We start from the raw sequence: 24479 nt of genomic DNA on the forward strand, positions 1-24479 counted from the left end.
GGCCCCTTCAGAGAACACCCCTAGCACAGAAGGCCTGTTTGCTGCATGCAAAGCCATCTCTGTGTCTTTGCTCCTACTTGTCCCAGGATAGGAAGCACACTAAGGCAGGGCAGTACAAACCTGAAAAAAAAAAAAGCCACTAGGGTAAAAGGCTGCAGGATGCACAAAAAAAAAAAAATCCCTTTTCACCTATATCCTCTCATTTTCCCTAGTTTCAGCCACTGATACTGAAGTTGGGAAACCTCTGCAGGCACAGGCACATCCTTCCCTGCTACACCCTTTCTAGAGGTTACAGGAGGCATTTGGTACACACCAGCCCAGCACCTGCAATGCTCCAGTTAGCTTGCACATGGAAAGGTAGACGTGGCTGCTTTTACAGGCAGATTCAGCTCTTCTGTCGATCATAGGTACCAGTCAGAATTTTCAGAAGAACTCAGCTACCTCTTTAGCATCTAACTTAGTAGGCAGGTTCCCAAGGCAAATTTTGAAAATCTCCCCAGGAATGCATGGCCATTTAGGGTGTCACTGAATGCTTTGGAAAATGTAGTTCTATTTTGCCCCAGAAAAAGACTTTTTGGAAACTCTTAATAAGCTGGCCAGAAGTTCTACTGAAGCCGTACCCCATAATGTTTATGCTTCTCCAGTCAAAACAAATTTACTTATCTATACCCTTCAGGAGAAATTCAGTACTTCCATGCTAGAGAACCTTTCCCAACCTCCTTTGGCTCAGTTTTACCCCACACAACAGCATGTTTGCTGTTCTGGGTGTGTTCTGTCACCTTGAAGAGCAAGAACATGAGCATTTGCACACCTTCACGGGGCTGTAGGGAACATGTGTGAGGCAGGAACTAATTTTTCTAACTGCAGTGAAAGGAACTGCAAATCCAAAGACAGCCAATAGTGTTCTTATTCCTGACAGATTTATTTGGCGTATTTGTTTGACAATATCAAGGGAATATGCATGACATCTAACACTTATTTTATTTTTTACCAGGGCACAAATGAGAACACAATGTCTTCTTCCAAAGTCTTATTATATTATTACTTGGTTAGTTACAGGCTATAACCAGAGACAAAACTGAGGGACGCTTTCTTTCAGCAAGAAGGGATAAAACCACTATGCTTGCAATGGCTTGGATCTTGATGACACACTGATAAAGACTGTCCTTAAATACTGATCTTAAATTGTCTGCCAACTTGAAGAGTAAATCATGCCCTAATTCTCTGAAGCCACTACCAATTCAGCTGAAAGCTGTTCTTCTTAAAGAAGCATGTCCAAAAACCATGGCATATCTTGCTCTGCTTCAGATGACCCTGCACAGTCACAGCCTTCTGGAAGAAATAACTAACCACCACAAGAAGCTCTAGAGCAGCATGAACTTGACTCAGAACTCTGGCCAAAATTCCAGTACATTCGGAAAGGCAGATAAGGTGCAGAAACAGTCCTAGGTTAACAAATTCAAGTCGGACTCTCAACAACCCTAAATTACAAAATGTTAATGTCTCACTTAGGTCCAACCTTGAATAAAAAGACAGGTGTAAACAGCTGAAAAAAAAACACCCTTATGTAAGGAAATAAAAGAGAAGAAAAGGACTGAAGGGTTTTTTTTTCAAAGACGAAAACTGCCCCAAAGCTAAGCTTGACTCATTTAAAACCAAACAACCAAACTGTTTAACTTGTGCTCGCAATGACCCCTCCTGTAATCCATGAAGAAAATTATGTCATAATTTGACCCAGCATGCATTAACAGTTTAATAGTGATTTATTTAGATCCTGCAGAGATCATTACAATTTTTAATGACATATGACTGCCAAAAGTAGAAGGCATTATAGCTATATGATTGCACTAGAGGGGACAGTGAAACACAGAATGTATGACTGTAAATGTTAGAGGTCCAGTGGGGGTAATCTCAGTTTCTCCTGTCTCAGGTAACTTTTGGAATATTATTCTAAAGCTGAGTGAATTGCTTAACTGACTCTGCTATTTGGAGTCTCATGCTTTATCTTGTCTCTTTTCTTGATGTGGTATTATGTATGGACATATTTGTCCTCTGTTTTTTCAGGTGTTTTGGATAGCCTTCAAAATTCATAAATAAGAAATGAAAAATGGTCACTGAATGAATGGTTGTATTCCACAAGGGAAAATTTCCCTTATTTCATCTAATCTGTTCTTTATTTTCAAAGATTTTGGACTAGTTATTGATCCAGTCTTTTAGAGACACACAATTCATAAGCATAAAGAATAACTATGTTACAAATAATGATGCATTAATATGGGCACTAATGCATAGGAAATAGTTTAATAAGTATTGATTATCCTTCAAAATTTTTTTGCCTTTCAAGGGACAGCATGAAGCATACCATTCCTACACCAACAAAGTAATGTACTCCTTTCAAATGCTCTCAAGCTTTTCTGACTGTGTTTATTTTGTGGATGTGACGAGGAGAGGGAGTTTTGTGAATTTAAGTGTTTTTCCTCAATGTGTGTCATGACTGGCTTGTTCTGTATGGCACTACCATGTAGGCAATCTTAAAAAAAAAAATCACAAAAAATTAAAAATCTTAAAGCTACAATTTGCTTATGATGCTGAAATGTGGTAATAAAAATCCCACTTCATCTTCAGTGCTGTGAGACATCTCTGCTTTGTCTCCCTGTGTTGACCACTGTCACCAGTGAAGGTTTCAGAATAGATTACAGCTTGCAAATGAAAATATCTACTGACTACTCATGTGAAATTCCATTTTTCTAAAGTAGTTAAACTCCTGATACGAAGGTGAGAAATTCACTCTTTTCAAGCCGTAAATGAATGATCAAAAAGGCAAAGAGTGACCCTTGATACAGACAACAGAAAACTGTCTGTTTGCTATAAACTCTACCCAACAGCTGTTCTGAATATCATTGCAAGGGGCAGACCCTTACGAGGAGGTTAAAAACATTAGTACTTCCAATTTTTCAGTTTCCTATGAATGAAAAAAATACTTGGAAGCATATGGACAACAACAGATGAAAGGAATTGATATCACTTTATCTCTAAGTTTGATGAGCAAAATATGAGGGGTGGGCTCAAACTGGAATCTTGTATCTGTACCCCTTTGGGACACTGGATGCGGATCTGAACTTTATATATATTCAGCTGTTTCTGAAAAGAAATCAACAGCTCAAAATTTTTTGTTACACAGATATCTTTTACCTATTTTTAGCTATAGTAGCTGCTTGTTTTGAAATTTTAATACAACACTCATAGGCTGGTACTCAAATTAGTTCACAGTTTTTTTTGCAGAGCTGCAGCAAACTTTTTTTTTTTCAAATAAGCCTTTCAAAACCCACAAGCTTACTGTTATTCATTTGATAGTCATGCTCTTTATCATAACTAAGAATATGCAATAAAGAACAGCATTAAAAGAATATAGAAAAAACAATTGCACCACCTTGCTGGAGGGCATTTTTGGTGTTTGCAAACCCCAGTACGACAGAAGGAGGCTGGAACAATGCAATAGTTTTTTCCTCATTCTGAATGTGATTTGTGTGTGTGCACAAGGCAAAAACAAGCACACTGGTGAGAGGGAGTCCCAACAACAGCACACCCACAAAGACACAGCCAAAGACCTGAAGACTTACTTCATAGCCTATAGAGAAAACTAGCTGCAGTTGAAGGTGGAGAACTTGTATAGTTCTCCAACTTTAATTCTAGGCAATCACATGTATTCTGTTTGATTCCTAACAAAAGTGTGTGTCAGATGGGACAAGTCTTTCATTGGTACTCCTGATGCTGTTCAGCCATTTGACTTTCCTCTCCATCCTCCCCTTCAGACTTAGCCCAGACTAATACCACAAGCAAGAGGCAATACTTAGTAATTATATAGGGCCCTTCTCATGCTGTTTATTGCTTATGCTTGCACTTCTACACAAAATAGTCTGATTTCTAACAGGCAGGACAAACCTTAGAGACAAAGAATTGGTACTAAGACATTTTGAGAAAGAGAAATACTAGAATTCATCAAACTGCTCTTTCCATATATGTTATAACAAAGATACATTTGTTTCCTGCCTGAGCCCATGTAGAAAAGCAGCTTCTCCTTCCCATATTGGCAGCAATAGCAATTCTTCCTGTGATTTTGGTGTTCTTATCTTCCCTTAGGGGAAAGGTGTTACAAGCAGGAAAGGTGGGAGTGTGGCTTTCTATTTCTGGTGTACTGCCAATGTCAGCCAATGCACGAGTACAACTGGCTCTCAGTAATTCTCTCTATATGCAAGAAAGATCCTTAAGAAAGATTATCCTTGCCTGGGGGACAGAAATGAGCTCTACAAGCTAGTAATTACTGCTACAAGGTAGTATTTGCTATTGCTATATTCAACTTAACCATTAAATCAACTGAGGTCATACGCGAGAGAACTAAAATGTGGAACACTTTAATGATGGAGAACAAAGGAACGCAATCACTGTCAGGAGCAGAGCTGAGTCACAATAAACAAGTGATGCAAGATAATTTCTTTCCACCCAAATATTTCATCACCAGTTAATGATTTATTGAACACAATACCTATTGATCAAACAGTATCTGCGAATAACTCGTATCTCCAGATATTCACACAAGTTGTTGCAAATATTTTATCTCATCTATCCTTTACGTGTCAGAGGTATTATTTTACTCATTTACACCTATCAACCATACTAATTGTATACTATGGTTTGGATTTCCATCCACTAGGACAATTACCCAGACTAGAATGCCGAAAAAAATACGAACATATGCAAAGTATGTAAGATTTTGAAATTAAAAAAAAAAATCAGAAATAAATTTATGGGGCTTTCACAGGTTTCCCATACTACCCCATACAGCAGGTGAACTGTAGCTTGTGTAAGAAAGACAGTGCTAGACATCATGTGTTAAAGGAAGAAACTGATCCCTTACTAAAATCTGTTTTTGTGGCACAATATTATTTTGTATACTATTTAATTTTATTAAATATATCATATTCCTTACTATTTTCATATTTTTCAATGAGAGACATACGTGTTCTCTTTTTATTGCAAGTGAACTGAAAGTTTTCCCTGGAAGCCTTTAAAAGACGTTTAGATGTAGAGCTTAGGGATATGGTTTAGTGGGGACTGTTAGTGTTAGGTTAGAGGTTGGACTCGATGATCTTGAGGTCTCTTCCAACCTAGAAATTCTGTGATTCTGTGAATTTCAACATATTATAGAACTAACAGTGAGACCAGTGGTCTCTGGAGAACTTTTTATATGTGCAGTTTATTTCTGCATTTTACTTGCATCTTATTTTATTGCTCACCTTTGATACTAATCAGTCATGGCTGCAGGTCAAATCTTTTTGCATCGGAAGCAATCACAATAACCAATCCAGAAGTAAACCAGTCTATAATGAAATTCACTGCCTAGGGCTAAACACAGAGCTAACATGTGTTTAACAAATCAAGGCTTGTATTTATCACTTGTCACTGTTTGTGTCCTTGTCTACTGGAGGAAAAAAAAAAAAAAAAAAAAAGAACAACAATTAAGAAGCAGGAGCAAAGAGAAACTTAGGAACAGCACAATTTCTTTTCAGACTTGTTGTGCTGTTACTTCAGCAGAATGCAGTCTGCAAATCATGAGTAGAAAAAGGTTTAACAAAGCATCTGTGAGTCCAGAATACAAACGTCATCAGTGCAAGTCATAGCTGAAAACTTTGCATATGACAGAGAGAAGTTCAACTGACTAAATTTAAGTTTTGGAACCAGATTTTCTGAATCCACACTTGAACTACATATTGAGAGACTGAAATACTACAACAGAGGTACGGTGATTCTCACACCAATGGCCAATGAAGCTAACTGACTCCTACACAGTAGAAATGCAGAAAGACGAAACTCAGGCTTTCCATGGGATGGGCAGGTGATGTTCCCTCATGGGGCCTCCTGCAGGGTTCCACCATAAGCAGTGCAGTGCACAATAATAGCCTTACTTGCACCAACAAAATCTATCTGCAAAGACTGCAGCCTCACTACTCTGGAAGGGTTTTTATAATTTCTAATAATGATAGAAACAATAATGATTTTTTGAGACAGCTTTATTTTCAAGCCTATTTTCTCAAGAGACATCCTAAAAATATCCTTTCTTTCATATGACTTTTGCTTATGCCCTTTTTAAAGGCAAAATGAATGACTTGCAAATGTGATTGCTGTTTACTACATCCAAAGCCCAGCATATATCTTACTGTTGAAGAGGTCAGTAAACTGCCAATACTCGATCTTTAAGGGGAAAAAAGAAAAAGAAGCTACTTTTTGTCTGGCTCATGCCAGTCAGATTTTGGCTCAGAAGCAGCAAGACACTACTGTGGCAAGATCCTTTCAATGGAAATTCATTATACAACATACCTCTTCAGCAACTTTTCTGCCTGAGGCTTCAGCTGCAACACGACTAATACTAATTCCTCAGCTATAGTGTGGTATATGGTAGGAGAATACTATGGAGATCTCATAGTCCTCATACATAGCTACAGCAAGCTCAGTGCCATCAGATCATACTATATGATCACCATCCCTGGAAGTCTTTAAAAGATGTTTAGATGTAGAACTTAGGGATATGGTTTAGTGGGGACTGTTAGCGTTAGGTCAGAGGTTGGACTCGATGATCTTGAGGTCTCTTCCAACCTAGAAATTCTGTGATTCTGTGATATGATGCTACTTTGGCTTCTTCAGTGATTCTTGTAACGTTCAGACTGTCCCATGCTCTTCATAATCCCCCAAAACACTAAATCCCAAATATGCAGGGAATTTTTCATGTTTATTATAACCAAGAGACCCAATTCCACTCACTGTTATGATTGTACTGACTACAGTCAAGTTTTTCATGATTTACATTCCTTCAGTGTAAAATTAGTCTCAGTGGGGGGCTTAAAAATGATGAAATGAAACTCCTGATTGTATGACCCAAAATAATTCTAAATAGATTATAAATTCTTTCACTTAAAATCTAGCATTCTGAAATTAATGACATCTATGTGCCAGTATCTTACCATTTGCCAATGACAACTAGCTGAAAGTCTAGGAAACGTTTCACACTATACTACGGAACAGTGGTTTTGGTTTTCATGTAGATACGAAGGTTGGCCGTAAGGGAATCAAATAGGAAGCTGTTACACAGAGAAAAACGGCTGAATGTCTTGGGCTGATCTCTCAGTTGCACAAAGTGGCTTCCTTAGTTGCAAGACATCCAGGTCTTGATACCACTTCTTGTGTGAAATATTGCCTGATCTTTATCACAATACCTATTCTAGTCAGGCTGGAATATTGTCTGTCTATGAATCAAAGCATTAAAAGTGCTCCCACTACCAAATTACTAATGACTATTGCTTTGCCATTGCTGTTACCTTTTTTAAAACAAAGCACAAATAGGAATTACAGGAGATTACAGTTAAAATTACACTACAACATTAAATTACTATGTAGAATAGGATAAATTCCCTATATTTAAGCACATTTCACGTGCAAGTGAAAGACATCAAATCAAGACTGTATGCTAGGGCTGAGACTGAGGCAGCTTAAAGAGTATTTACAGTAACAAAGTCTGACTCAAAGAAAATTCTACTCTGAAGCAAAGACTAGTAACCTGAGTATATTCACTTGAATTGGATGTGATTCTGTAATTCATTTTGAGCTCTGTATTGCTACAGCTATAAAAGACAACGCACACGTATCTATAATTGGTATAGCTTGCATATTAACACTGTTTTGCTGCAAAGGCAAAATATGGAATATCTGAATCATTGTTTATATGTTAGTGAATATTATTACATACAATTTCCAGTAAATACAACTTCAACAATATGCAAATATACCATAATGAGATGCACGTCATTTTTCTCAGTACAAACAAGTTCTAAAGGCTTTCCAAGGAAATATATTTTCATTCACCTTCTGAGATATCTCTTCAAATTTATATTCAGATCTTTAACATTACTTTACAGAATGTTAAAAAAATGACAATAGAAAGTATCTGAAATCAATTTACTAGTAATGTTAAGCAAGATATTTGCAAAACGCTTAAACATGTTTTTAATTAGTTTCTTCATGTTTAAGATCTCATGAACACTGATTCAGGAAAGCATTTACCTGACTATCTTAAGAATGCAGATAAATTCTATGAAATTTATTTTGTTGATTAAGTGGATTTCCTGAAACAATTGCACCAGTGCCTCTTAAAATTAGTGCAAAAGTGTAACCAGCTATAGCAACTGCTGGTGTTGTTTTGCTTATGCTTTTAAAACATGTTACCAAGTATGAGTTAGGACTTGGTACCACATGGTAGAGACAAGGACAGCTTTGGTTAACCACAGCATGAACTCCTCTGTTAATCAGAAATAGCTGGCACAATTAAAACAATAACTGTTTGCTAACTGGAATAGCTAACAATATCTTAGTTAAGGCTAAATTATTTCCCAATTTAAAACAATAAAATTTTAATTTTAATTTAATTTAAAACATTAGGACTGGTGTCCTACCTGTGAGCAGAAGTACTGTGGAAGGGCTCATTACTTGTTTGAGACCAACACTGCAGGTAATCTTGTTATTACTCTTAAAATCACCTCTTCCTTGCACTGCTGTTTTCACAATCTTGTTTTTGGTCTATAAAATGACTTACAAAATGTCGCATATGGTCACATTCATTCATTCATTTCAAACAATTCTGAGGTGACATGTGTCCTTATCCCTTGGACTCTGCTCAGAAGAATTTTTGTGCTTTCAGAAAAAGAATTTGCATGATCAAGTAGTCTGATTCTACTTGCTTTGGAAATCTGATCGTGCCCAATAAATAAGGATTGCATTTTCTCTCTGGCAGATCTGTCAGTTATCAGAAAAAATCAAGGTTTGTATTTACACACAAAGAGAAGTAGATGCATTTTTAATTTAGACAACTTATTTTAAATTAAGGAAAGCAACAAAGGACTTTCAAAGACAACACAACACAACACATTTGGCTATTACACAGAACCCTTCTGGCTCCCCAGAAATATTTGTCTCTTCATCTTCTTTAAAGAGACAATACAAAGCAAAACAATTCAGAAAAACAAGATGGAATAGGGAGATATTTTCTGAAAATGTTTCATGGACTAAGTTTCAGCAAGACTATGGTCCTGAAAGAATGAAAGCTGATCACTTGTTTAAAACTGAAATTAAGCTCTAGCAACTAATGAACTGATAATGAATTTCCTGTTTAGGATGATGAACCTGTAAGTATCACCTCTGTGATGACAACAACAGAATAAACTTTGGGGGAGTAATCTCCCATGCACACAATACTCCTTACTAAACTTGTCTACAGTACTGTCTAAGGTGGGCAGCAGCCTTCTTCCCTGTCAAGTAATAACTTAGCACATTTGATTATATACTTGTATACTTGTCCTCCACCAGTGCAAGAAACAGTGATTATCTTCATGTTTCTTCAAACCCAACTCAGCTACATTCACTAAACTGCATTTGATGATTGCTTTACCAGAAAAGGAGGAAAAAAAAAAAAGAGCAAAATTAAAAATAAACATGCTAGCTCTTAATTTCCAATAGTTTTGAAAGTATGAAAGATTAAGGAATATAAAATCAAAGGGCATATTACATATTCTGACTTTTACAACTACAGTGCAAGTTTCACTACCTCAGCTTCAGAATGGGGCTGGGGATGCTGCAGATTGCATAATTCAGAACATCTCAGAACCCTGGCAAACTTCTCTGCCTCTCAAACTTTCAACATTGCAGATAAAAGTGTGCAAAGCACAATTTAAACGTAATCAGCAGACATATCCTGTTCTCCCACAAGTGAAAATGGCCAGAGACTTTTATGTTCTCACTTGTTTAGAATGTCTGTGTTAGCGTTAAGAGTTATGTCATCCTCTGGTCAATGTGGAGGTAGTGTTAGCTTTTTATGAACCTGTTGCATTTTCATTTAGGAAAATACCAGTTGTATTTACTTTTGAGTCAAAGTTACACTGGTCAGCTCCTTATGAAGCACTTGTTTCTCATTAACTATTTCAAACATTCTCACTACTTATTCTAAGAGAATATTGCTACTTGGCCTCTGGAGATTATGTCTGTATTGTTTTAATTCTTCTTCTACAACCTTTTTGTGACTAGAATGTTGCATTTCAGAGTTGTTAGCATTGACTGGACTCCCCTTTCCATCCTAACAAAAAAGGATAACAACAGGCAGAGTGTGTCACATCAAAGACACTGAATAGACTCCTTGGCTTTGCTACTAGCACTTCCCCAGCATCCTAGCAGAGCCAAGGGGAATTTCTGAGCAGAGCAGAGCCAGGTCCTGCATTAGTCTACTTAATAAATACATCCATAAATACAGAAATGTGTCAACTCGTAAAAAGTATTTTCTCTCTTTTGTTTTCTGTTTCCCTTCAATTGCACTAGAGCTTCACCCTAATGAGGCCTTAAGACAAGTGAGCTGCCTATCCTCCACTTTGTGCTTAAGCCTAGATACAAAGACTCCCTTCTTCAGCAAACATCAACACTGCTTCAGAACTGCATCACAGACCAGTGCAGAACCCTATCACAGTCTTTTTGTCTGTTTGTCTCTGTGCTCCAGGTCCATAACGCTACCAGCACAATGACAGAATAGTTCTGACTGCAGTGAGGCTTAAGAAGAATTCAAGATGAATGTGTAACATTGCAGAGTAAGGTTTCATTATGAAAACTAACAGTCTCCTCATTCTTTGGACCACCTAGTGGACAGCTTTTTGCTTTGTGAAATACAGGTTATGTAGTAGAGTCCCATGTTATAAAATCCATGTATTGTATACATGTTCTTATTCCAAAAGGAATGTTTGAAATTTCCTATTTCACTTCATTTTCACAACAGGTCTAAAAATATTCTGTGCTTAAAAGTATAACTCATGCACAAAGACTGAATACAGATTGAGTAGGGCATCTGAATTTCTGAATGCAAACTGTGATTTTAAAAAGAAGTTGGTATTCTTCAGCAGGTTTCCCTCCTTAACAGTCATTCATGGAAGCTGGTTTATAGGATCACCTATCTGAATTTCTTAATGCTTAACTGAGAAATTCTTTAATGCTTAGTCTTTTACATGTACATGTTTCTTAAATTGTTCAGAAGAATGTTGTCTTTATCTCTTTTTTTCAACTTGTATTCTTCTACCACTTCACATTTTCTGAAGTCTCTCTGAATTACTGGCAATGGCTCTGAATGAGATGCTTGCTAAGGGTGTAATTCTGCCAATTTTACTCTAATTGTTTTACTTCAGATACGATGTCACTGATTTCAAGAAGACTAGTTGCAGGATAATATACAATGCCCATTGAGAGTAAGGATGACAGATTTGGGCCTTGACTGCCTTTCTCAAGAGGTTTGCTGCAATGAAGATATTTTGTTTGACAGGTTTATTGTTTAACATGCAATAATTTAAGATAGTAATGCACACATCCCCTGAAGTCCCACACTATGGATTCAAAAACCCCTACAGAATGAAATGAGTGAAGAGAGTATAATGTATTTCTCAAAGTGCTGTGTTTATGTGCAACTCTGTTTTTAGTGTGGAAAGCATTATTCCTGTGTATAAGACTAACAACGTTGAATTTACATTATTTCCTATAACAGAAGGGTCTCCATACATATATCTGTCTTCTTAACTTCATTTTGTAAATTGTTTAACTGAACTCTGTAAAACCTAAACACATTAATTTGCAGGATTAGGTCCCAAGTATTCAGATAAATATTTGTAGACTAACAAGATGAAAGGTGTCTCATTAAATATATAAATAGAAATGCTTACATATGACACAAGATTATGAACAATTCATTTTTAATAATAACCTGGAAGTTCATGTATTATCATTTATATGTTGACAATAGATAGAGGTATCACTTATCAATCTACTTCATCTTAAATTGTGGACTGTATTCTGTGATACAGTATTAAATTCAGGGATTTTGCAAGCACTAAATGACGACAGTGACATAGAAGAATATTTTGATAGGTATTGATTTCTTGGAATAAAAGTCATATCAGCTAAAACTCAAAAAAATGTCATAATATTTAAAGTTTTTAAACTGATGCTGACCATGGCAAAAATAATGTGTCAGCAAATAAAATAGAAACCACATTGCACAGATTTTAGAATAATTGCAGATGTTCCTGTGTTGCTGACTGAATCATTGTGAGTGTAAACAAACAAGTTGTCTTTCATTCTGCCAAACATAAGAGATTTCATTACTGTCTTCCACTTTTGAGGCTGGAAGGCAAAGGAAAGCCGAAGCTCTCAAAAGCCAATTTCATTTCATTAAAAAGGTATTTCAAGATTATTAACCACATTTTTAGTAGAAACTGTCTTTTAAAAATCTCTATACTTCTGCCTCTGTACTTCAGGTATTTAAGGGCTTTTTTATATTTCCAGTTTGAAAACATGTAGAAGTTAGTTAGTTCCTTTATGTTTCCTGCCTTCCAAGGGATTGTTAAAAGACCTCATGAATACATAAAGCAATTCACATGCTGACAACATGTATTTTACAGATAGTAAACAAAAAATCATGGTTACACTGGTATTTTTCTTACCTTCTTTTTTAGGGGATCTCAAGGGACGTGACAACTGATGGTCTGCAACTGACTGGGATTGGCTAATTGACTGTGAGTCATTCATTTTGAATGATTTTTTTACAATAAACGGAGAAGCAGAAATCTCATTCAAATCCTTCTGGAATAAAGAAAGCTGTTTTAGGCATTCAAGAAATGAATTGATTTCACTTTGCCATGATAACTTATAGTTGTGATATCACAGAGAGCAACTTCATATTTTTTACAGCTCCAATAAATGACTAATGCTAGCTTAAGGTTACACAAAATTCTTGTGGCTTTCAGCAGCACTGACTTAGCATCCATGTCACAAACATTTGTTTACTTTTTACCATTTAACTTATTTATCCCCTCTCCTCATGCAGGTAAATCATAGCATGCACTGTATGCTGATTTCCTCTCATAGTTAATTTGTATCTTTAGAAAAAAAAAAGCTATAGGAAGGTATTAATCTGCTTAACATTTCTAAGTACATCATCCAAGGGATTTTGTTTTTTTAATCTTACATATGCTCAGCAGAGTTACTGGCAAAAACTGTACATTTTCTCCATTTCATCCTTTCAACATCAAATGGTAAGCAGCAAAAATTGGATCAGACTTCAAAGACTATGCTGTGCTCCAAGTCACAGAGCGACTCCTCCATTTCACATATTGAATTCGAGCAGGATATCAAAGTGCTACCAAAGAACCTCAGGTCCTTACTAAAAAAGAGGCTCTAACATCTGTAGAAAGTGAAGTGCACAGACAAATCACCTCAGGGAGCAGCTAGCATTTATTCTCAGCAGCAAATTTCCAGCCTTTTGATTCTCTTATTCGCTGTACCTCCCTGTCTTTCTACAGAACTAAAGTTCTTAGCAAGCAGGCTTTTGTCTCAAAGACTTCAAAACATCACTAACGGTTTCATGTTCAGCTGGCTATGCCAAGCAGCCATGAACACACTGCAGAACTGTGGACTCAGGAATTTGAAGTTACAATGCAATGTTGGTTTAGAATACAAACTTAGTAGTACCTTTTTTGTTTGTTTGTCAAGAAAATCAGGCACCACAGGAGAAGACTGGTTTTTGGTTTGCTGCCTAAAAACCAAGAAAAATAAAATATGTAGTTTAAATATTGTAATTTCTTCACTCTTGTAAAAGGCTTACTGGCACACACATTTTTGATGCTTTTCCTTTTTCCCCCATCCCTAATTTCTAAATATGCACATATGATCAATTCAGAGAAAACACAGACCAGTCCCATTTCCTTCTGTAAGGAAGTGCATGTTATTAAACACAGTAACTGGCTACGAGCAATCTATTTGACATTAAAAAATTGTGGATATGTGCATACGTGTAAAATGAGTTTATGAGAATTCTATGAAATTGGAATAATTTATTAAAATTAATTTGACAAGATTTTACATTAAACATTTTTTTCCTCCAGAGGCTGTGAAAAGCTGTTTTCACAGAAAAAATCAAACTTGGGCACTCAGAAAATGTGACACAGGAGGAAGAGGACAGGTACATGGCTTTGTGATCTATAGACATTTGGATTAAGCACAGAGCAAGGAGTAAGAGTTCTTAGATGAACTTTGCATTTTTATTATTTTACCATTACGTGTTTTGTCACCATACAAATATTAGAGGCCAACTCCTGCTCTCATTAAAGCTAACCAAAGTGTCATAAAATGCTTCTGCAGGCTCTGATCCTTGTTAGGCCTTTGTAGTCAAGGAATCTCTTCAATACTGAAGTCCACCCAGAAAGGCTTGCTCCAGAATCTTTACCTATGCAAACCCAAACAAAAGATGCTACCAATTCCATTTGCCAGATTAAAAAAAACCAAACAGCTGAGGTTCATAAAGAGTATTTTATATGCTCACGGTCCTATAACTGGGCTTAAAAGCAAGATTTTCTGTTTGTCAAAACATGCCTCAGTCATTTAATCATTACTTACCACCTCCCTCACAACCTTTCTGAAAATACAATTAATAGCAGTTGTACTTCTACTTACAGATAAAAACGTCAGAAATGTAAGCTTCAGTCATAGATTTCAGCTTATGACATATACTGTAGCTTTTTTTCATAGACGGGAAAAGGCTGTTTAAGGCAGAAAGCTTTTTCGGTTTAACTTATTCAGTTATTAAAACTGAACACATTTCAGCCCTTTCAGGCACAGTGGTAGGGGAAAACATAAAGGACAAAATCTGCTTTAATGAGTAACAAAAAATACGTGTGTTACTTCAAATTTCATTTTTGTCACTAGTTGTGTTTCAGTTGGCTACATTAAATATAAATGACTCATGTTACAATAGAACATATTGAAATCTGTAAAAATGTCTGGCCACATGTGCATTTTACCTTTAAAATGTAGCTTTAAAAAAATACTTTCAATTAAAATGACATTACTGAAGGTCTTGGAACATTCCAGACTGTTACCTATTGGATTTGACAACTGTATATCACCATGCATATGTATTAGATGATATATTTTTTCTAGGGTATCCAGTTTGCTAAAATATTTCAAGCCTTATATTGCAATAGAGTTTAAGCTCTTAGGTTAACTTTATCTGAAGGTGTTGGGAAAGCTCAAGGGGCTGACTTGATTTGCTAAAAACTGATCACAATAATAAAGACAGTATCATTGTCATCAATAAGCTATCTTGGGGTGTGGAAACAAAAGGAAGCATTCATGAGCACAGTAAGCAACCAACTTTTCTGGAATTTTATGAATGAAGTTTGGATTTGCTTGTTGGGTTTGGGGGATTTTTCTTCCCCTTTATTCTTTGACACTAAGAAAGCAAAGAGAAACATAATGTCCAAACTTAATTTATATTTGATGGTGTTTTCCTAAAGAAGATTGAGGAATCCGTTTAAAAAAAGCTTTCTAATTTTGTTCTGAGATACTTCTGTAAAAAAGATATTCCGTAGTAGTAGATATTCTGTAGAATCAAAAAGATACCAGAAATATCAAAAGATACTTCTGTAAAAACTTTCCTGTAAAAAGGAAAGTACAAAAGATGTCTAGGATTACATTCAACCTTGCAATTCAGCATGTACCACATTGTCCATAAAGTTCTTTTTTGATATTTCTCTTGTATATATATTGTTTAGATAACTATATAACAGGATTACTTAGACAACTTGCCTAAAATTACTCAAGCATTTGCTGAGATGATTCATAAACCCTCGCTCCCCCCGCCAATGCAGAAAATAAACCTAGTATGAAATAAAAATCATGAATAATCCTCAAATACTGCTACAGAGGATGTCTAAATGAAAATCTGCTGTTGGATCACTATGTTGTAAATGGACCACCATGCCAAAAAGGAATGAATCATGATCTAAATTTAATATTCAGATTTTGAGTGTTTTGGATCTGGATCTAAATCTGCAGCTTGAACTAATCTATACGTTCTATAAAGAATCTAGAATTTAGTATGGTTTTGCCAACACTTTGTCAGGGCTAGAACGTTGTCCAAATGCTTAAAGCATGAAGGTACAGGTCAGCAACCTGCCTTCTGTACTCCTTAAGCTAACAAAAACCAGCCTCTGGAATTCTGAAGCCCTTAGGACCTTGATTCTCTGTCAGAATCCAATGGCACCATGTTTCTGACTAGAACAATTGTAAGTTAGGCAGCATATGGCACAATAAACTCCATCCTCCTACAAAATCTGTTGTTGCTGATAGAAGTTTGCATTTGATGCTTACTAGCTTTTACTCAAACAAACAAACAGAAAACTTGACAGGTAACTCTACGTTTCTGCGTGACAAATTCCAGAACAGAGAACCTTCAGGGGTGCTCAGGAATGCTAATTCATTGCTAATGATTTTCTAAAACATTTTACCATTAATCAGGAATTCATTACCATAAGTCATGTACACGTGAGGAACAGTCCTGGGCTTGAGCTGGTGGGAAATTGTCCCCAACAAAACAAAACACCCAAAAGGAAATGAAGCAACACTACTAAAAGACAGGCAACTACTGCAAGACAGGCATCATTTCAGATGTCGAACTGACAGGGAACGCTTCTGAAAACATGACATCATCTGCAGATGCTGAGCACCTTGAGATCTGGCTCTGAACTCTTGTGACAATCTGTCTGGTATTATATGCCTACGAAAACGAAACATAAACAGGGAGGCAGCTCAGCAGCAGCTAGCTCACGAGCCAATCAGTGATGGGGGCTAACATTTTCAAATGTGGAATCTGAGGTTGATTTTGAGGTACGGGTATCTTTGACAAAACTGCTTTTTCTATCATTTCCAAAAAGTTTTACTTTCCACATGTGCAGGAAAACAGTGTTTAGGTCATGGAGATGAGATTCAGTGAGCTTACCTGGAAAGAACACAAGAGATCTAGGTTCACATACCTGGTTTCAGTCAGGCAAAACAGAAATTTGCTGCTGAATGTTCAGCTACTTAGCTCTAACACCTCAGTCTTCATGTACAGACTATATAAATCACTGAATTAGCAAGACACGTTGACAAAAGGAGAAACACTGATTCCTAGGGTCTGTCTACACATCTGTATAGTGTATAGTGACACTGTCCTTTGAAAGTAGTCAAATCATAGCTGCATAAAACACTAGAGCAGACTAATTTACACTGAAAAAGATAGATGTGTTTTTGGTGTCACTCTGACCATTGCAAGTACAACTCTACTCAGAAGTCAATGCAATTTGGACTTTTCTCATTTAAATGCTTTTGAAAATGTTACAAATACTCCCAGATATTCCACTAGGAAGAATAAAGCTTATTTTGCAGGAATAACATATTCCCAAACAGAAAAAAAATATTTCAGTATGGATAGATGCAAATTTCTAGAGGGATGAGGAGGGAGGAAAAAAAAAAAATTACACTAAAAAATTCTGCCCAAATTCTATTTCCACTTACACCTTTATAAGTCACGAGTAACTATTCAAAGTTTTGAACTGCCCAGTAGTTAGAAGCTGATAAGTCAGCAGAATCAAGTGCAATGGGTTTCTCTGAATTATTTCCATCACAAGCAATCACCTCAATGTTTGCTGTGATTACAAGTAGGAAAGTGAAGCAATTAAAGGAAAGCAGAATGCTTTTATATCGGCTTTTGCTGTGGAACAAAATTAAAATTCCTATTCAAGGGATGACTTCTACAAGAAATCACAGTGCAGTCTTGACAGAAACTGAAATTATCCAAGCAGGAAATTATGGAGAAATGTGAAGAAGACATAAGCTTTAAATCACCAGGACCTGATGGCATTCATCTGAGGGTTTCTCTCCCCCACCTGATGTTCATTTTCAAGGCATGGCAACAATGCTGTTCCAAGTCAAGGAGAACTCCTCTAGAACAATTTGTATACTTATTTCTTACACTGATGCAGCAATAGCTGCTAGTGTTAAGATGCTATAAAAGTGGTGGTTGGCTTGTAATTACAAACCCATTGGCACAGAGATGTTACATTTCAGGAAGTCACAGTGTGTTTAGGAATAATAAAAAGAATTTTGGAAAGTCATATAAAACAAATCCATTTTCAGAGAAAAAGCAGATACACTTTGTCTTTCTTTTTCTTTTTATTTTTTTTTTATAAGCTTGTCTAAACTTATTTTTTTAAAAGCTACAGTGATGGGGATGTCAAAACTTTCCAGGTAACCTACACAAGGCTTAACTCATCTTACCATTAACGAGAATTTTTTAGTTTTAACTTAGCTCTCCTTCACTGCAATGCAAGCTCACCTGAATCTCAGTGGAGAACAATTTGTTCCATTCCTCTTTACATCAGCTTCTCATGACTAGAGAAATGTTACCACATGTACCCTTAGTCTTCCATCTCCCTTATAATCTCCCCTTTTAGACAATATTTTATGCAGCTGGGATCATTTGTGTTGCCAAGGGATGTCCTCATTTTCTTGAAGTACGGAGTCTAATATACAGCATTAACTGAGATCTTGAAAGTGGTGAGAAAATGTTCTGATGCACAGGTGATGTAGTATGTATTCTAATTGCTACTACTATTGGAGCAGCATGCCATCACTGACTAACATTCAGTTTGACATTCATTATAGCCCATGAAACTGCTTCTAAGTTTAATCCAGCCCTCCTAAAATCTTATAACCATCACTAACTTGGTAGTGAAACAAATTCAGTAATCAGACTCTACTTCATCAGTCAGGCCACCAGTCAGAAATAGATTGATTCTGGAACTTAACTGATACATACTTTCTGAAGAACAGAGAATCACTGATAAACACTCTTTGCCTTTAACTTTCCAAATACCTAAACTGTCATGCCCATGTATTTTTGTTCATACTTTAATATACATTACAATAATCAGACCTTTGAAGCAGGTTGTTTGTTGTATGTTTAGATGTATTGCTATATTCCTGTGCATAAAACAGAAGAAATCTGTATGTAAGTTTTCTTTCTGATCCTGAGTACTTTACAGCTTATTCTTCACTTTCCAAAACTCCTTACAGGAAAAGAAATGCAAAAGAATATTTTATTATTATACATTTCAATTCAATGGTATGTGAAGCCACAGTGAGGCTGCCTTCTCTAGGGAAAGATTACAAGCTACTGTGTTAAACATCTATGCTATTATTCATCAGCCTTCCTGTTTCCTACAAGTTTCCTGTAGGACTGAACAGCCATATGCTTAAAACACAACAGCCCCTAACAGCTACCTGTAGAAGCGAGTCTTTTTATGGGAAGTAAGTTATAAGGTTTAGTCCTAGGATTCTGAACATCACCTGTGAAATGCTCAGCAGTTTCAAGTCTCACTGAAATCACTGGAACCTGAGGCCATCACAGATAAATTTACAGGATTAGGGAAACGAACTGCAAAATTTGTTGGGTTTTAAACTTAGATCTATCAGCAGTAGTGGCAGTTAAGCAATTCCAGGCAAAAGAAGGTTTTATTACCTGTCTGATTATGTACAGCAATCAGAAGCGAGTGCACGAACTGAATGGCCAATGTATTTTACATGGTCACCTTCAAGCTAAATATTTAAGGGTATTTAGACATTGATTTCAATATAAGTTCACTGACTGAATACCTTTAGAAGTCTGTATCTTCATAGAGCCCAAATTCACCTCAACAGCTACTGACTATAAAAAGTTCACTTGCCTCAAGGGATGTACACTTAATCAAAATTTAGCTAATCCAGAAAAATACATTCGTCTGGAACGCAATGAGGAATCCCAGAAACAGTCTAATGCAGAAAGGGAAGAAAACCATTCCTGGCTAACTGCATACAAAACAGATGAAATAGAAGTTTAAAGAGGTCGTCTGCCTTCAAACAAGTTTGTGTGAAAACTAGAATACTAGAAAGACAAAATGTTTAATTACATTGTAAATAATAGGAATTTGGGGTGCCCAAAAGAACTGGTAATATATTATTAGCTCTTGCTTTATACCGTTATTGCAGATTGCAGAACAAATATTTATGTAATCAATATTGATGTATTGATGTAATAATCATCAGTAGTTCTAAGGAGATCACAAGATCACCTCTCTTAAGTACTTAACAGAGAGAGGCAGCTGCACACATGAAAGAAAATTGGAATTACAAAACTCATTATTCCAGTAAGCAGTGAGGAAACCCAAGGACAGAGCCACAACAGTAAATCGCAGCATACTCATTCTTTTCACTGAATAACATTACCAAAAAACTGTACTTATGTATTTTTTTTGTCCTTGTCCACCTGCCTGAACATTTATTTATTTTTTATTTTTTAACTGAAATCACACTACTGCAAGGGAGAGAAACTCTGGAACATTATTAACCTGGAAGGATGCAGGTGGTTACACCTGAACAAAATCATTTAATGCACCAAAGCATCTAGCAGACGTTATTCAATCTAAATCAACCAAAGTTCACATGGAAGTTAACATAACTCAATGTTCTGAAAATACAAAAAGAAAGCAGAAATACCATTTCAGAGAAGTTAGTGGTAATTTAGAAAACAAAATAAAACAATAAAACTTTCTCAATGGAATAATTACAGTCTACTGTAATATAAGTTACTGATTTCCTCAGAGAACTTGGAAGAGGTGTAACAGAACCTGCCTTTTTATGCTGTATAGAAATGATATAAAATAACAGAAATAAGAACTAGAAGAAGCACTGAGATTTCCTGATGCCTATCCCACAGAAGGAGAGATCTCATAACTCTTAGTCACTGAAACCTGCTAATCAAAGGGATTTCACCAACAAATGCAACCATCTTCCCTAGACCACTGTTGGAGAGAGAGACTTTGACAAGAGCTAAAGATCTAGCAGTTCCCTCTTCTACCCAAGAAGGAGCAGGGCAACATTTGTCTGGAGTGACTCCCTTGGTAAGAAGAGTTAAAATATCCTTCCTCTACAAAGAGGAAGGCACCATGGTTAAGCTTAGGCTTTCTGCCAGTGACTCGGCCAACTGCTTTTTACAGCTCTTTTCCCTATCTCACTGCAGGTCTGCAAGAAGGTTTACAGACGCAAAAAGGTACCTTTCAATTCCTGAGAATTTAGGAATGTGCTGCAGTTAGTTCTGAAATGCTGAGCACTTACAAGTCTGTCTGCAGTCAGAGGTATTCTGTGTACTTCTGAGAACTCCATAGAAACAGGACAGCAACCCAGGACAAACTGCAAATAAATCTAACTTGACTTTCTTGGAGAACACTGAGATAACTAAGCTGGTAGGGGGGCTGATTAACCTACAGGTGCTCATCTTCAGAAAATGGCAAGTTCCCCAAGTGCCAGCTGAATCATGATGGCATGCCTGCTCCTTTCAGATTTTATTGTGTGGAAAATGATTTCTGTAGATAACAGACAACAAAGGATTCAACTCACCAGTGCTCTTCACAGCCAAAATCAGAGGTAGAGCAGCTGCTCATATGCTGAGGATCTGCTGCACAGCCAGTGCTGTTTCTCAGTCTTGAGTAGTTTTTACGAACAATATATCCCCTGAAAGCTGAAAAACATAGTTATGCATCAGAGGAAAACTCTGCAGAGCTTGGAACACAGACTGGCACCTGGCTCTACATACAGTTCAGAGCTGAATGCCTTCAACTTTTACTGAACCAGTGGGCAGAAAGAGCACTCAGCACCTCACAGGGGTGCTTCAGTGTTTGCAGTATTTGCAACAGTTTGAAATTATACAGGGCTTTGCTCTCACTATTATAGTAACCATTTGGCACAGCCCCGGGAAGGAATAGGGGTACTGGAAGGAGAACATGCCTAATTTAAATAGGAATGTATTTAAACATGCAGTAGAAAATAATTCTCAAAACACCTTCTCTAATCACCACTCCTATGATTTGAGCTGCTTGGAATTTTACAGAATGAAAAGTTTCATCCACTTTTATTGTAGAGGGGTGGGGAGCCAGAGGGAGATGCATTCAGTTAAAACTAGAAGAAATTATAACAACTTCTACTTCTCAGTGAACCATAACCATTACAAAATATTTGAAATGCCTCTCATACAAATGATTCTGGGGGGAAAATATCTACATAGATTGGACTTTATACCATTAATTAAGAATACTAGAAATACTAAACGAAGTAGCAAGCATGCAGTGAAATGAAATGACAAAGAAAAGGGCAATGAATAACATTTTGAAGATATCTACACTCTTTATTTCCATGGAGTGTCTCTGGGTTTGGGTACCTAAATAATTTAATTACATCATTAGCTTTATCTAATGTGAATTCACTGGAATTCTTGACATCTGTGAGTAGTTAGTAGTAAACCTCCAGCATGAACCAGAAGTAGTGGTATATGCTGTACTTATGACAAAAGACTTTAAAAAGCATTGCAATGTACAATTAAAACTGTAAATTTTAAAATTTTAATTATTTTAGGGTTCATATTAACCATTATTTTAAGTAGAACTATCCTGATGAAAGGGAAGAAAGGGCTGAAAAACAGAAACTAAATGCGGCATCAATGCCATAGTTTAAGAGAAATTGCAATACAACAAGAAGTTGCAGTACAAGAAGGCTGACAGTTGGGAAGGAGAGGAGCTGCTTATTAGCACAGCATGACTGCAACTTAGAAACTGTGAAACAATATGTAAAAGAAAATTGGAAATAAAGTTAGGAAATATGATGATTTTGAGGAGGGGAAAAAGTCCAGGAAAAACTTTTAAGCACACTAAATGCATGCAAAAACACAGGGTCAGTTTGTGGAATAATTACCAAAAGAAGAGCAATAGATCACAGAATCACAGAATTTCTAGGTTGGAAGAGACCTCAAGATCATCGAGTCCAACCTCTGACCTAACGCTAACAGTCCCCACTAAACCATCCTTATTATTGGAGTGTCTAGAATCTAGGGTTAAATATTACAGCGGGATGCGGGACAGACACAGAAATAGAGTGCAGGACCACCTCATGTAGGATCAGCATCAAGATAACAATCTAGATTACACAGGGAAAGCAAGAAGTAGAATAGAGACTATAATAAAGAATAAATTGAGAACAGAGAAGACGACAGAAGATGAAGTTTTTCCTGTATCTCGTGCCTGTTATTTTATGAAAACAGAACCATTACTTACGTAACTGAGAAAAAAAAAATGTAGAATTTGGAATCTCATGCTTATTACCAAATTAAGGGATAACTGTTCTTCTTTTCCTTTCATTTAATGACTCATAAATTTAGCCTTTTTTTTTTTCATAATAAAAAGGTAATGGAGGAAAAAAAATAAAGCTACCCTGATCACATCTGCTCTTTCCTTTAGGAAAGGCTGTAACTGATCCCCTCTTTTCTATTTTAATTCCTGGATAGTGTTAACAGCCTTCTTCCCAGCCACTACCTCCACAAAACCCTGCATTGTTTCACTTACTCGTGCAATATAAGAAAATAAAACCATCTGAATGGTTCAAGCTATAGTATAAAATGCACCATAACAATCTAAGCTTTTCACTGCTACTGATGTTTCCAGGATGAGAAGCAGCAAAAATTGCCTTTTAATGAGAGGTTACTAAAATAAATAACCATGCACTTTACAGAAGACACGACAGAAGCCAGGCCTGCTGAGGTGTTGTACTGAATACAGAGCTCAGGTATCACGAGGCTGAGGAACTTTCCGCCCTTAATAATCAGACTGGAAAAGTCTGCCTATCTGGCAGAGATGAGCCAAGCACTCACTTGCCCCATGTGATCAGGCTTCCAATCCTTAACTATCCCCCACTGACCAGACAAGGAGCCTACTCTGATGTTGGCAGCAAAGACAACTGGCCAGCAGCCATCTCTCTGCAGCTGAAACATGCTGAGTAGCAGTCAGTCTGTGGACTACTGGAAAGATAAAGAAGCACCGAAATAAATGAACTAGTAAGATAAACTTCAGTTTTCTTCCTAGTAATTTCTTAACTTTTAGATGTTTTGTGTGTGTATATAAAATCAACCCCAATACCTGCCATGTTGTGTTTTTTTTTTGTTTGTTTGTTTGTTTTTGTTTTTTTTGTTTTTTTTTTTTTTCCCCCCACCAGAAACTTATTAATGACAATGAAATCCATTTTGGCTTTTCCTTCATTCACTGCATATAAACTGCTTTATCTCATTTTGTAAATGTAATTTTTATTCTGACTTTTGTTTCCATAAATATTTTCAGTACCAACTCCTCTTCAACTTAACCTTTCCACAAGCTGGTTTCTAATGTTCTTCTAGAGTACCTTGAATCATACAGGTAAATGGCTGTATTTTTCCTACTTTCCCTTCGACTCATGGGATAACTGAAGTAGCAGAATAAACAAACATCTCTCCCTCAAAAAGTTCATCAAGAATATGTAGGACTGCATCTTTTCAGCATTTATTAACTGGATCTATAACGTTTCAAAGGAAATTCATATGCAGAGAATTCTACTGGGGGAGTCTGAGAGGCTGGGAAGCTGCTCCATCACAGCAATTTGCATTACTGACTGGTGCTGGTTTTGACACTAAGCACTTG

General features: G+C 36.5%; 1 protein-coding gene across 1 annotated transcript in view; it reads right to left on the reverse strand.

The window, feature by feature from the left end:
- The window catches only part of MYO3B (myosin IIIB), a gene marked incomplete at both ends in the record, with an annotated part of 189956 nt that overhangs the window by 27134 nt on the left and 138343 nt on the right, over positions 1-24479 (reverse strand). Inside the window, 3 exons of the mRNA XM_084289478.1 lie at positions 12573-12711; positions 13600-13663; positions 21382-21502. Of these exons, the coding sequence (XP_084145604.1) occupies positions 12573-12711; positions 13600-13663; positions 21382-21502 (324 nt within the window). The remainder of the gene's footprint in view (positions 1-12572; positions 12712-13599; positions 13664-21381; positions 21503-24479) is intronic.

The sequence above is a fragment of the Netta rufina genome (genome assembly GCF_964035555.1).
Source record: "Netta rufina genome assembly, chromosome: 6".
NCBI classification, from domain to species: domain Eukaryota; kingdom Metazoa; phylum Chordata; class Aves; order Anseriformes; family Anatidae; genus Netta; species Netta rufina.